This window comes from Danio rerio, chromosome 23, assembly GCF_049306965.1.
Source record: "Danio rerio strain Tuebingen ecotype United States chromosome 23, GRCz12tu, whole genome shotgun sequence".
NCBI lineage: Eukaryota > Metazoa > Chordata > Actinopteri > Cypriniformes > Danionidae > Danio > Danio rerio.
This window is the reverse complement of record NC_133198.1, coordinates 30,271,687-30,286,305: the sequence shown is the minus strand read 5'-3', so window position 1 is coordinate 30,286,305 and position 14,619 is coordinate 30,271,687. Positions and strand designations below refer to the sequence as shown.

Below are 14,619 nucleotides of genomic sequence, written 5' to 3'. Positions count from 1 at the left end.
CACTGCTTTATTGTTGGTTCACATGGCTAAACAGTTTTATACCACTGCAAGAAAAAAACATTGTGGTCAGAAGAAGAGGTCCAGATGTTCCTCTGATTGGTACCTGAAGAGCTGATTCAGCAAAAGCTGGATGGGATGACCTGGAATGAAAGGCTGTTTCTAAATTACAAGGAAGCAGAGAACTGGCTCGTGTTCTTGTAAAGACCGGTCTTGCCAAGCTACATCGGCAGAACACGAGGAGACGTACTCAGGAGACCGTGAGAACAGAGAACCTGTCCTCTGAGAAATGAGATGCAGTGTTCTTCCTGGTGGTCACATGACCTTCACACATTTTAACGGAAAATTATTTACACATTACAGGATCATACAACAATTCAATATTTTCCCCCCTTTTTAATTTATATAGCATGTACAAAAACCTTACAAATATATGTTGCACAATACAAATAAAACAGGTTTTACTATGAATTTCAGCAAATAAACACCCTCAATGCGTTTATGCCTTTATTAAGATTTTCATTGTATTGTTTACTTTCACAGTCCTATTTAGGGAAACTCCTAAGATAAATAAGTTATATCCCTGAACTTTAATAATAAATCTTTATAAAATGCTGCATTTTCCCACCTCCTTTATTTAGTCGCAACAACTTCTGGGACTTCTAGAGCGAGTTCGGTGCTCAAATGTGCATCGGTACATCCTCGATACCAAGAACACATAGGGGCACTTTCACGAGTCCTCAGTTCTTGAGTTTTGAAACGGAACTTTGGCAGTTGATGATGATGTTGCACGAGGACACAAGATTGCTGAAGAACGTATATTGAGAAACAGCCAAAAAGTTTTTTCTGGAAGTCATGGCAGTGGAGGTGTTACAACCATATAATCCATGACAATAATCCATGATAATTTACTTCCGTCCCAGAGTATGAACTTAACAGGAGCTTTCAGGATCTTAACAGGAGCTTTTTTCTTATGTATTCCAACTCAGAGGTGTTTTTTTATATGCAAACCTCCAAAATGATGTGGATGAAGACATATATGCTTACTAAATATTAAACAAAAGTACTGTGCACTTTTAAAGTAAATTTAGGGTGCTTTTGTATCATTTGTGAGGCATAAAAATATTTCTCCCTATTTACTGCAATTGAACAAACACCAAATTTTTCACATTCCTCTTATTGTATCCAAGAAGAAAGTCAGTCACATGTTGATGATGACAGTTGGCTAAGTAAATAATGAAAGTTTTTATTTTTACAAACCCGGTAATCCACAGTAAAACGTCTTTCAAAAAAGATGTCAAGGTAAAGCAAGTGTGTATAAAAGCTGATGAGAGATGTGTATGCAGGCGCGCAATGTGAACCTGTCGTGTGTGCGGAGCTGTGTGGTCATAGCTGAAGAAAGGCCTCGACTTGCCCTCACACAGTCCTTCTCCAAGCTCTTCAAAGATCTGGGCCTTTCTCCACGTGCAGTCAGCACCGCTTTCGGCTCCAGAGTCAACCTGGCCATCTGTCTACAGGTTAGAGCAAAAAATACACATTACGTCAGCTGTGTCATAACACCAGCAGAGCCTCATTTTGATGACTGTCTCCTTTCCTCTCAGGGCACTGCTGGTCCAGACCCGTCCACTGTTTATGTAGACATGAAGTCCCTCCGTCATGACAGGTATGTGCTGGTGATGACATGAAAGGCAGTCTGTCCAGTGTGTGCCTACATTCTGACATTGTCCTTGTTTTTTTTCTCTGTGTTTAGAGTCAGGCTGGTGGAGAGAGGAGCTCCTCAGAGTCTGCCGCTGATGGAGTCTGGGACTGTAAGTTCTGCTCTGAGTTATCTTTAGTACTAGGCAGGTTAATTAAAATATGGTGTACTTGGAATGTAGTCTATTAGATTACTTTATGTAATCAAAAAACTAATACTTTTACTTTTTATTTTTGATTCTATAATGTTGTTATATATATATATATATATATATATATATATATATATATATATATATATATATATATTAGGTAGGTAATATAAAAAGTAACAAATCATTGTTAATGTTATCTAAATATAGACATTTTTTTGTGTGGATATTTACATATAATATGTACATATAATAACACGTATAGCAAATAAAACACAATAAAAGCAGATTAATTGTAATGATTTACTAGTACCATTTTATATTTGAATTCAGAAAAATTGTTAGTCTACCAGTAGCTTTAAATGAAACTGCTCACAAACATAAAATTGTATTTTCATGTCCCTCACTCTACAACAAATCCTTTTAATTTAACAGTATTCAGAACAGAAAAAGGAATGAAAATAAGTATTTAAAAAAAAAATAAGTGGTGATTATTATTAAAAGGCCATGAAACACCCAAATGTTTTCATACCTCTAGTTTGAAAAAAGTCAGGAAAGTGGCTTTGATTAGATGGGAGTGTCAGGTGGCGAAAGAGGGATGGGTTTGCATGAAAAGGGGAGTTTCAGTAAATCACACAGATGGAAGGGAGAAAGACGATGATTTGGAGAGCAGGATTTACAGCGGATCTGAGAGCTGTATGGAAGTGTCAGGTTTTCAGTCTATAATATTGTAGTGATATTACTGCACACTCTGTAACAAAATTTTGACTAAGGTATGTCTTTAAAATCTGAAAGAGTTCTGCTGACGATATTAACTAAGTTTGCCATCTGGAGAAACTTAAGCAATGAGCTTTGATCACACACTTACCAAATCCGTAGAGACAAGACAAAAGAAACAAACTGGAACCACAAATTTTTTTTTAAAGAAGACGAGTGGCAAATCCGGATTCTACCATCTCCAGATGCGAAAAGTTCTTGAGTAAAAAATGTTCCTTGCAAACATATTTTTGTCGCATGTTAGCAGACCACTGTAATCCACACTTGTGGGTAAACACAAAAGCGGTGCTCTCATTGCGGGGAAATGGAAACAAAACCTTTGTTGTGGCACATTTATAAACGCAACACTGATGTTCCTCTTCCTAATGAAGGTGCATCTCATTCACAATAGAGCATGCTGATTGGTTCGAATCAAGTCTTTCTCATGAATTAATGAACAGATGTGCTGAAAACTCAATGATGTCGCTTTGTACCGGCCGGTACAGACAGACAGACAATCTCCACGCTGGAATTTACACAATGGATCTCATTGCCATGACGCAGCTTCAAAATTTCTTTTTGAACCGAAAAGAACAAATTAGCTCAAAATAACGTAAAAACAACCAATTTACACTTTTAGCTAAATATATGTGTCCTAATAGTGTTTTTAGCAACGTGGGACATAAACATGCCTGTTAACATCTCAAAAAATGTGTTTAGGTGTGTTTCGTGACCCTTTAACGTCTAGCCGAACTCAAATAATGTCATCAAACTATTTTAAGTGAGTCTTCATGTGAGAAATTATACAAGAAAAATCATGTTACAGCTACATTTCAGATGCTACAAAAATTGTGACCTATTACTGGAAAATTCCTGACCAGCACTGTTCATCTTGCATGGTGGTTATATATTATCTTCTGTGCTTTACCTCAGATGCTTCCTGGAGTGAGAGTTATCATTGTGAACCCAGAGACTAAAGGACCACTAGGAGACTCTCATCTAGGAGAGGTGAACAATTACATTTGGATTATTACAGAACTACAATTTATTTTTAAGGATGTAAACCTGTGTGACTGTTACTCATCTCTGTTGCTCTTTGCATTTTCCTCTCAGATCTGGGTGAACAGTCCTCATAACGCCAGTGGTTATTATACGATCTATGGTGAGGAGAGCCTGCAGGCAGACCACTTCAACACTCGGCTGAGCTTCGGGGACACTGAAACGCTCTGGGCCAGAACTGGATATCTGGGATTTGTCAAGAGGACTGAGCTGCTGGACGCCAGTGGAGGTGATTGCTAAATCTTTTATGCTAAATGGCAGTGAGAACGTATGATAAAAATTTGTTCAATTAAATTAAACTGCATACATACAGTGCATCTAAATTGAGCTCAGGTACATTCTGCTTCGACTGATCATTCTTGAAATGTTTCAGCAGCTTATTTAGAGTTCACCTGTGGTAAATTCAGTTGATTGGACCTGATTTGAAAAGGCATACACCTGTCTATATAAGGTGTTGACTACCCAGGGTTGACAGTGCTCACTTTTCTTTTCCATTTTCCTCAACCAGATCGCCATGATGCTCTGTTCGTGGTGGGTTCCCTCGATGAAACACTGGAGTTGCGAGGTTTGCGTTATCATCCCATTGACATCGAGACTTCTGTGTCTCGGGCACATCGAAGCATCGCTGAGAGGTAGAATCTGCAAAATCACTTCCAATTCCTATCTGTATCTGCTTGTTAAGTGTGACGTTACGCAAAGTGGCTTCCAGGTCCAAGCGATCTATCAAAACTGTATGAAGAGAATCAACAAATTTAAATTACAAAAAGGAATGTATTACGTTCAAAAATCACGATCGCAGTATATATATATCCATGCCTAAAATCTGATAGCCAGAAAGTGATTTTTATAAATTGTTAAAATATTGATGTCTGTGTTGCAGCATGTCTGTAGACTGTTGTGTTCACCATGAGTTTATATTAAATTCACTCTAATATGTGATATGACTATAAACTGGTCAAAAACTAATATTTCCTCAATTCAAATGAGCAGCTTGGACCCGGAAACAGTATTCCATGTCGCGACTTAACAAGCGGATATCCACTATTTCACTATTGTGCCGAACCATTACTGCAATGTGTGTACATGACACTGCTACATTTATTTTTGCTGGTGGTTTTTCATATATGGTCAGGTGGAAGTGCTGTATTTATTTATTTATTTATTTTGTCATTCAAAAAAGTAAACATAAGGAAAAAAATCTGAAATTGTGATCGTCCATATAACTTTACATTACACTTATGTTACCAAGGCAATGACTGGCGCATTTGTATTACATTCCAAAGAGTTCTGTTATCAGCATCATTGTGTGAAATGAAACCGTTTCCATGTTAATTGATGCGGAATGGAACGGCAAACAGAATCATTCGGCTCAATAGTGGAAAAACATCTTATGTGTCAGTATGTGATCTACCTATAATTCATGTCTCTAAATGCACTCCATCTTCCAGTGCCGTCTTTACGTGGACCAATCTTCTGGTGGTGGTGGTGGAGCTCAGTGGCTCTGAACAGGAAGCTCTGGATCTGGTTCCTCTGGTCACCAACGTAGTGCTAAAAGAGCATCATCTTATAGTTGGTGTGGTGGTGATCGTAGACCCCGGCGTCATTCCCATCAACTCAAGAGGAGAGAAACAGCGAATGCACCTACGCGACTCCTTCCTTGCTGACCAGCTGGACCCCATCTATGTGGCGTACAACATGTGATAACTGACGACAAGTGCTTAAAGCTCAACGCGGCACCCAAAGACACGACTCTTCCTCCAGACTGCCCCTGCGCTGAGCCTTGTACATATTTGTATGTTCTCTTTAATGTGATTGTTGCCTGATCGACCAATGGCGGTCACGAGGCTCAAGCCATCCGACCTTCTCTGGAGCTTCCAAGAGGGTGGTGCTGTTCTTCGAAAACACATTTCTGCCCTTTAAAACAGGTGAAAGCCGCATTTTCGCCACTTTCAGATAGGCCTCTTCCATTGAAGCAGCGCTTGTGCTCTTGTGGTGAGACCTGAGGGACTTTTCTGCGCACTTTATCTCACGGGCTCACAAGAGAGTCCTTCGATTTGCATTCTGGAAGCGCTAACTTGGATATCAACAACAGTATCACCAGCAAAACAAACATATCTTCTTTTACTCAAAACTGCTAGTCATTTTAACAATTTTTAAAATGGATGCACCACATTTTAATGCATAAAGGGTTTTTTTTGTACTCGCGTTTTCAACTGTAATGCACAACAGTAGTGAACTGGAGTGAGGAGGTTGGTGAAACTCCTTGCTGAAAGCACAGGAATTTTAACAATACATTCGTATGCAATGCATTAAACATGACCGAAACGTTTCAAAACGAGGACAGTTCCATGCCTTATTTTTTAATCGTTCCTGATTGTCTGAACGGACTGGAATGACGACCAGATAAAAAAAAAAAACGGTGTTTGTGTGTAGACTATATATTGTAGTGTCTCACTGGTGTTACAAATGGACCTCTTTATTCGGTCCTCCAAAAAAACTTGACTGATCTTTCATACTTGATGGCAATTCTCAGCATCGAGATCATGATGCTTAAACAATACATATTTTTACACATTACAGCGTCACACAAAACTGATCATTTTTATGTTTTCTGTTTCTTTCAAGACTTGTTAATATTGACGAACCATGATGTTGCTGCAAATCTGTGTGAACGGCTCTTCTGGAGAGTTTGAATGTGCAAGAGAGAGAGAGAGAGAGAGAGAGAGACAGACAGACAGAGCAAATGAGGTAGAAAGCAAGTGTTTTAACCAAGGCTTTTTGATATGTGGACAAAGAATGTGAGCTCAGAGAGGAGTTAATTTTCTATCCTAATTAAATGACAATAACTTTTATTAGCACCTAACATGTTTCTTTCAGAATGGCCTTAGATATCAAAATAATCTTTCTTCCTGCAGATTGTTTACATGTGAATTTCTGCGCAGCTCTTTTCTTTAACAAATGCACACATTCTCATAACGTTTTTTTCCTTTTGTATTTTTAATTCTTTTCTTAATTGTCAAAATATTCAGTGTGTCGGTGCAAAATTTATAAAGTTTTATGTTAATTAAATTTATTGTCATCACAATCTTTTTACTGTCTTTATTACAGCAATCTATGTGTAGATATGAAACATTTACTGTATATCAAGGGTGCCCAAACTCAGTCCTGGAGGGCTGGTGTCCTGCATAGTTTAGCTCTAATTTCTTTCAACACACCTGTCTGGAAGTTTCCTGTATAAAGCTTTTTACTTTGTTGCTGCATGGAGAGTGCCATAGTGACCAGCGCTTTTAGGTAGGATGCTTAGAACTTCCGTTAAGAAATTTCATCAGCCAGAGCAGCAATTCTTAATTGGGTGTCAATACTCTTATGGAGTGTTGTTGAGATGCAAAACTTTAATTTTAAAAGAAAGGTGTGTTAAAGCTGTTAGCTTCTGTCAGATGCGGTTCAAGTGGGAGAGAAAAGCGTTCCGCTAATGTGTCTGCTATCAGATCAGATGCTGAAATACAGCTTCAGTGTTCCTTACTTGTCAGCTGTTATGATGTACTCTATGGCTTTTCAATTCAAACACACACACACACACACACACACACACACACACACACACACAGACAATACCTCACTGCATTATAAAGAGCTAACCATATTACTCGCATGAAACTAGGTAAGCCATGCAATTTCCAGAAATAACTAATAAAAGTGATTGATACTCTGCTGGCTGATTTGCATGTGGATTCTAATCGAGAGCATTACCGTTTCATTTAGTTAGTGTTTGTTGTGTAGTATGTACAATGGTATGTGTTTTTCTGTCATTTCAAAATGCCGCTTTATCAATGTGTCAGTGGAACAGTTAGTTACAGGCTACGTATGTCAAACATTTTGGTGAATTACATTTGTTTGGGTTGAAAGAAAGAGAAGATGTTGACTTTAGCGATGACAAGGCCTCATTTAAACAGTACAAGATGCCGCCTGACAACAAGGGACAAAATGCCTTGCAGCAGTTGTTTTCCATCCTATTAGATCGTATTTTTTAAATAATCAGCCCAGGAGGTTACGCTAATCAACAAGTAAAGTATTAATTTAGAGACGTTTAAAGCAAGTAAAATAGATTCAAACTTTTGTTTTAAAGCCTTCCAAATGTGACTCTGTATATGCATCAGCTGCCGAAGTTCTTAGCATCCTCCTTGTGCATACATGCAAAGCATAATGGGTATTTATGCGTTCTAAGAAAAAGGTCTATACCTAAAGTAGAAAGAGCTTGATTAGCTGGTTCAGCTGTGTCTAATTGGGGTTGGAACTAAACTCTGCAGGACATCAGCCCTCCAGTACTGAGTTTGGGCACCCCTGATTTATTTGAAGAACTGCAAACTAGTTCCTTTATCTTTAACCATAAAATCATACATCAACCATCTCTTATATGTTGTTTATTGTAAATACAGCTGGGAGATCAAATTTCATTGTATATGACATCAATTTTATATTGATAACATTTGAAGGACAGTTTTATTTTATTTTATTGTTAACACAGAAATAAATGAAACAACAATTGTCCAATATAAGTCTTCACTAAATCCCACCAAAATAAAAGTTTAGTTCAACCAAGAAATCACACACAAATTACTCTCATATACTAAAATGTATTTTAAATAGTAGTTATATTAATATGAATAATTATTATTGATAGAAATAGTAGTAATAATATTATTATTAACATTACGAATGACCATTTAATTAATCAATTTTTGAGCATCTACACTGACGGAAAATACAATTGTTTTTCATTTGATTTCAATTTTAAGGAATAATTTAATTGTTACAGTTTTATTAATTTATTTAGAAAACATTTTGCTGAATATTTTTGTTAAATCATGAAAACCAGAATCCAGAAAGAAATTAAATGGAGACAACATTTTAAAAGACAAAAGCCATTCCAGCACACCAGGATTCATCATATAAACTCAAAGTAAATTCGGCTTTGTCCACCAGAGGTCACAATATACTGAATTTCATAGATTTCACAAGGCTTTATACACTATATACGTTAGCATTAGCAAAGTTAAGGTACAGTAAGAACATGTATGAATTTCAATAAGATTAACACATTTGTAAGTATACAAGAACTAATAAGTAAGACACTCCAGACAGATTAGATGAACACTAAAGCCGCTTGCTCTGACGGCTGCATGAATTCAGCTTGATTTCAGATTAAGCTGACATTCATTTCTTTCTCAATCCAAAAAAAGTAAGTGTGGACTTTAATATAAATATTTGGTTGGTGGGGTAGTTCACAGGAAGTGGCCTTCACTCGAAATCCAATCAGGAAGTAGGAGTGGAAAATTTTGATGTAGCAGCTCAGCGGTCCACCAAGATTTGTCTGCATGTTATAATATAAACACATGCTTAATATATCATGAATGCCCAGGTAATAAGTAGCTTAAATCAGTCCACATTTAAACTGTGTTGTCTAAATAAATAAAAAAAATAAATAAATAAAAAAAATAAATAAATAAAAAAAAGATATATATATATATATATATATATATATATATATATATATATATATATATATATATWTWTATATATATATATATATATATATATATATATATATATATATATATATATATATATATATATATATATWTATATATATATATATATATATATATATATATATATATATATATATATATATATATATATATATTTATATATATATATATATATATATATATATTTATATATATATATATTTATATATATATATATATATATATATATATATATTTATATATATATATATATATATATATATATATATATATATATTTATATATATATATATATATATATATATATATATATATATATATATATATATATTTATATATATATATATATATATATATATATATATATTTATATATATATATATATATATATATATATATATATATATATATATATTTATATATATATATATATATATATATATATATATATATATATATATATATATATATATATATATATATTTATATATATATATATATATATATTTATATATATATATATATATATATATATATATATATATATATATATATATATATATTTATATATATATATATATATATATTTATATATATATATATATATATATATATATATATATATATATATATATATATATATATATATTTATATATATATATATATATATATATATATATATATATATATATATATATTTTATATATATATATATATATATATATATATATATATATATATATATATATATATATATATATATGCTGTAGGTCAATTTGAATTTAAACATCAAAACAATAATTACAGTATGGAAAATGTTATAGTTAGATTTACTGTAGATTTCGCAATATTCACAAACCGATCACTTTATTAGGTACACCTGTCCAATCGTTCTTTAACGCAAATTTCTGATCACCACATGGCATCAACTTAATGTATTTAGGTATTTAGACATGGTCAAGACGATCTGCTGCAGTTCAAACTAAGCATCAGAATGGGGATGCAAGGTGATTTAAGTGACTTTGAATGTGGCATGGTTGTTGGTGTTAGTCTCAGATGGGCTAATCTGAGTATTTCAGAAACTGCTGATCTACTGGGATTTTAATGCCCAACCATCTCTAGGGTTTACAGAGAACGATTCCAAAAAAATAAATTTCTAGTGAACAGCAGTTCTGTGGGCGCAAATCCCTTGTTGATGCCAGTGGTCAGAGGTGAATGGATAGACTGGTACCAGCTGATAGAAAAGCAACAGTAACTCAAATAACCACTCGTTAAAACTGAGGTATGCAGAAGAGCATTCTGAATGCACAACACATCCAACCTGTAGCGGATGGGCTACAGCAGCAGAAGACCGCATCGGGTGCTACTTCTGTCAGCAAAGAACAGGAAACTTGAGACTACATTTTGCACAGGGCCACCAAAATTGAACAATAGAATATTGTGATGACAGGGTCAGAATTTGGCATCAACAACATGAAAGCATGGTTTCATCCTGCCTTGTATCAATGGTTCAGGCTGGTGGTGGTGGTGTAATGGTGTGGGGGAACTTTTCTTGGCACACTTTGAACCCATTAGTACCAATTGAGCATCGTGTCGACGCCACAGCCTACCTGAGTATTGTAGCTGACCATGTCCATCCCTTTATGACCACAGTGTATCCATCTTCTGATGGCTACTTCCAGCAGGATAACGCTTCATGTCATAAAGTGCGAATCATCTCAGACTGGTTTCTTCAACATGACAATGAGTTCACTGTACTCAAATGGCCTCCACAGACACTAGAACTCAATCTAATAGAACACCTTTGGGATGTGGTGGAATGGGAGATTCACATCATGGATGTGCAGCCGACAAATCTGCAGAAACTGTGTGATGCTATCATGTCAATATGGACCAAAATCTCTGAATCTATGCTATGAAGAATTAAGGCAGTTCTGAGGGCAAAAAGGGGGCCAACCCAGTACTAGAGAGGTGTACCTAATAAAGTGGCCGGTGAGTGTATATTAAAGTAATAAAACCAACATTGGACACTGTAAATCACTTCAGTGCTGATAAAGTCAAAGGTAGTACAGTCAACCATTTAAACGTTTGTGGTCAGACCAAACTTTTGAAGTGTAGGTCAAATATAAAAATTAAAACCATGAGAGATTTGAATAATTAAAGCCCTTATGAATAATTTTTTTGTTTATAATTATTTTTAAGGGTTTTTTCATCTTTATTATGACAGGACAGTAGAGATTTCAGACAGGAAAGTATTAGGAGCAGACAGAAGGAAAGGACCTCGAGCCGGGAATCGAACTCAGGTCACCGCGAGCAAATCGGTGCTATATGTCGGCACCCAATACCACTAGGCTATAGGCACTTACTGTACTTTTGAATAATTTTTAACAATGGAGTGAGCAGAAATAAAATGAACTAGTTAACTACATATTATATTTATTTATACAAGTTCTTTTTCAAATATTCAACACATGTAAACAGTTTTAATAACTAATATGTACTTATTTGTGTTTACCATGATGGCAGTACATATTTAACTATTTATTTTGCAGGATACTAATATTCAATTTAAAAGCTAGGTTAATTTTGTTAACTAGGCAAGTTAGGTTAATTAGGCAAGTCACTGGACAACTATGTTAAAAAATATATAAATAAATAAATAAATAAATATATATATATATATATATATATATATATATATATTTTTTTTTTTTTTTTTTTAGGAGAGCCCATAATATTGACCTTAGCTATTTTTTATGATTAATGTTTAATAATATATTAATTTATAATATTACAATTAATGTTTTATTCTAGCAAAAAAAAAAAAACAATATGAAATACTCTGAAAAAATGTCCTTGCTCTGTCAAACATTATTTTGAAAATAATGACAATTTCAGAGGAGGACTAATAATTTTGCCTTTAAATGTACTAGACAACACTATTTTTCTCCTTAAATTAAACGCTTCTCTTTCACACAATTAAAGAACTACAAACAGGTAAAACATACCTCACATCCATTGATACCTCCATCGAATTCACCAGCACAAATAAAGTCCGGTGACACAGTATAGTTCCAAAACAATGGCTTATTGCACAGTGACCGTGTTATTAACCACACTTTAGCTTCTTGCAGCATTCCAACATCATCTGAAAAATGTCAAATGAAATAATCAAAAAGGAGAAGGATAGCATTTCCAGTAAACAATCCAAAGTAAGAAACTCACCACCAGGTTGAGCGTTGTATCCTGTGATGTAACAGGACTCAAAGTTATACTGAGCTATATTTTCATTAGGCACGCAGATGGGTAAGACATAACTGTCAAACACAAAAGGGGTCTTCATTTCTAAAAGGGCAATATTGTAGCGCATGCTGTAAGGACCGAATTTCTTATGTACAACACTTCTAGAGACTTCAGAGATCTGTGTGGACACATCATCAACATCCAGGCTGTTGCTGCCAGCTCGGACCAAAAGCTTCCTGTTGGAGAAAGTTCAACAATTTCAGGTTGTAATGTTGAAAATAGAGATAGTACCTAGTTATTACAGAGCTTTGTTGTACAATATTTAATATATGTAATATTTTTGCATTGATGTGCGATATTAGTCTCACATTTCTGAAGCATTTAACAAATTATTTTTATATGGTACATTACATTACTGTTATATTCTTGTGGTAATGAGTGGCATTACTTACACATGTATTTTTATAGTGTTTACCACATTTTTTGATGTACAGTACATACTATTCCTCTAATATTCTTACATTAATGTGCAGTATTGCTCTCATATTTTTGTACGAGATGTGTTTTTCCTGTAATATTCTTGTGGTAATCATTGATATTACTCATTTGTTTTTATAGTATTTACCACATTTTCTGTTGTACAGTACATACTATTCCTCTAATGTTCTTACATTAATGTATGGTATTATTCTCACATTCTTGTAAAGATAACATATTCCTGTAATATTCTTGTGGTAATGAGTGGTATTATTGAACAATTTTGTTGTACTTTATGTGATACTCCTGTAATATTCTTGTGCTGACGTGTGGTATTACTCTCACATTTCTGTAGTATTTACCACAGAAAGTTTTGTATGTAAAATTCCTGTAATATTATTGAGCTTGTGAGTGATTTTACTTCTATGTTTTTGCTGAATTTAACTTCATTTTGTTGAGGTTTTCTTGTAATATTCCTGTGGAAATATGTGTTAATACACACACACACACACACACACACACACAACATACAAAACACGGCATGAATGGTAAATTATTGTGCTAACGTTACTGTACAATAGAAAGTGCCGTCGTACAAAATCCTGTCATATTGTCATTCCTGTCAAAACCCTTATTTGACGTGTGTTAAATGTATGGAAAGGATTAACGTAACGTAAGGGTCCATGATTATTATTTGAGACATAATATTACCCTTTATCTTCTAATGCACATGCGGCAGCTGTCATAACCCATTTTTCATGAACAATAGCTCCACCACAAATCTGACGAAGCGGGGCAGATGAATTGGGCTGGTACAGGATGGACACCTGCCATGGCCAAACATCCACGCCGACGTTCACTCCGCCGACCATCCGGGTACTTCGATGTCGGACCGGCCTCAAAGGCCTGTCGCCGCAAATCCTGTCTAGGAGATCGACAAAAACACACAGGTAACGTATAGCATATTGCCTTAAGTTACTAAGCTGATTTTTTACGAATGTAACGATAAACTTAACTTACATTTTTCATGAGGGGTAGGGTAATTTTTTGCAGCCAAAATAATTAACATCAAGCCGACCACAACAACATGTATTAAGATAATTTTAAGTCTACGGTGCATCTTGGAAATGTCGCTTTGCTGCAGTCTGACGTTACTTCATGACAGATTTTTTGTCGGTTGGATAACGGTCAAATATATTTGAATTCTATTGTGTAAGTCATTGGCTTGTTGAAAAAGGTATGGGTTGTTGCTATCAGAGATTTGTTGCCGGAAGTTTACGAGAATGATTTATATTACTTATTGAATTTCACATTAATTGTATTTGATTAACGTCTACCTCCTACTTACCTAACGTGCCTAGCCCAACCATAAACCTAACTGTCACAGTAATGTAAAAACGGTAGTTGTACTGAGTATTATTTATGTTATTTATTAAATGACCCCAAAAATTTAATTTTTAATGTCTACCCCAACCCTAAACCCAACAGTCATAATAATGTAAAAACAGTAGTTCCTTATTATTCATGTTATTTATTAAATCACCCAATGTAACTTTTTAACGTCAACCCTAACCCTAAAACCAAAAGTCACAGTATCGTTAGTTGTACTGAGTACTTATTATATTAAATTACCCAATAAGTTTTATTTTTAACATCTACCCAACCATTACAGCAATGTATAACAGTAGTT

At 34.5% G+C, this 14,619-nt stretch overlaps 2 protein-coding genes across 7 annotated transcripts in view; one reads left to right on the top strand and one right to left on the bottom strand.

Moving 5' to 3' along the window:
- dip2ba (disco-interacting protein 2 homolog Ba) overlaps positions 1-6,744 on the top strand; it is an 83,932-nt gene extending 77,188 nt beyond the window's left edge. For all 6 annotated transcript variants that reach the window (XM_009296841.4, NM_212963.1, XM_073938231.1 and 3 more), the window contains 7 exons: positions 1,344-1,514; positions 1,599-1,660; positions 1,748-1,805; positions 3,534-3,608; positions 3,714-3,888; positions 4,168-4,291; positions 5,108-6,744. In XM_009296841.4, the coding sequence (XP_009295116.1) occupies positions 1,344-1,514; positions 1,599-1,660; positions 1,748-1,805; positions 3,534-3,608; positions 3,714-3,888; positions 4,168-4,291; positions 5,108-5,360 (918 nt within the window). In that variant the 3' untranslated portion in view covers positions 5,361-6,744. The remainder of the gene's footprint in view (positions 1-1,343; positions 1,515-1,598; positions 1,661-1,747; positions 1,806-3,533; positions 3,609-3,713; positions 3,889-4,167; positions 4,292-5,107) is intronic.
- A 2,043-nt stretch (positions 6,745-8,787) lies between these two features.
- si:dkey-9p24.5 lies at positions 8,788-14,083 on the bottom strand. Its single transcript, NM_001423568.1, has 5 exons — positions 13,950-14,083; positions 13,641-13,854; positions 12,435-12,688; positions 12,218-12,357; positions 8,788-9,030 (listed from the first exon to the last, which is right to left on the bottom strand). Exons 1-5 carry the CDS (start codon positions 14,047-14,049, stop codon positions 8,857-8,859), a joined length of 882 nt encoding a protein of 293 aa, NP_001410497.1. The 5' UTR covers positions 14,050-14,083; the 3' UTR covers positions 8,788-8,856.
- Positions 14,084-14,619: the final 536 nt, after the last annotated feature.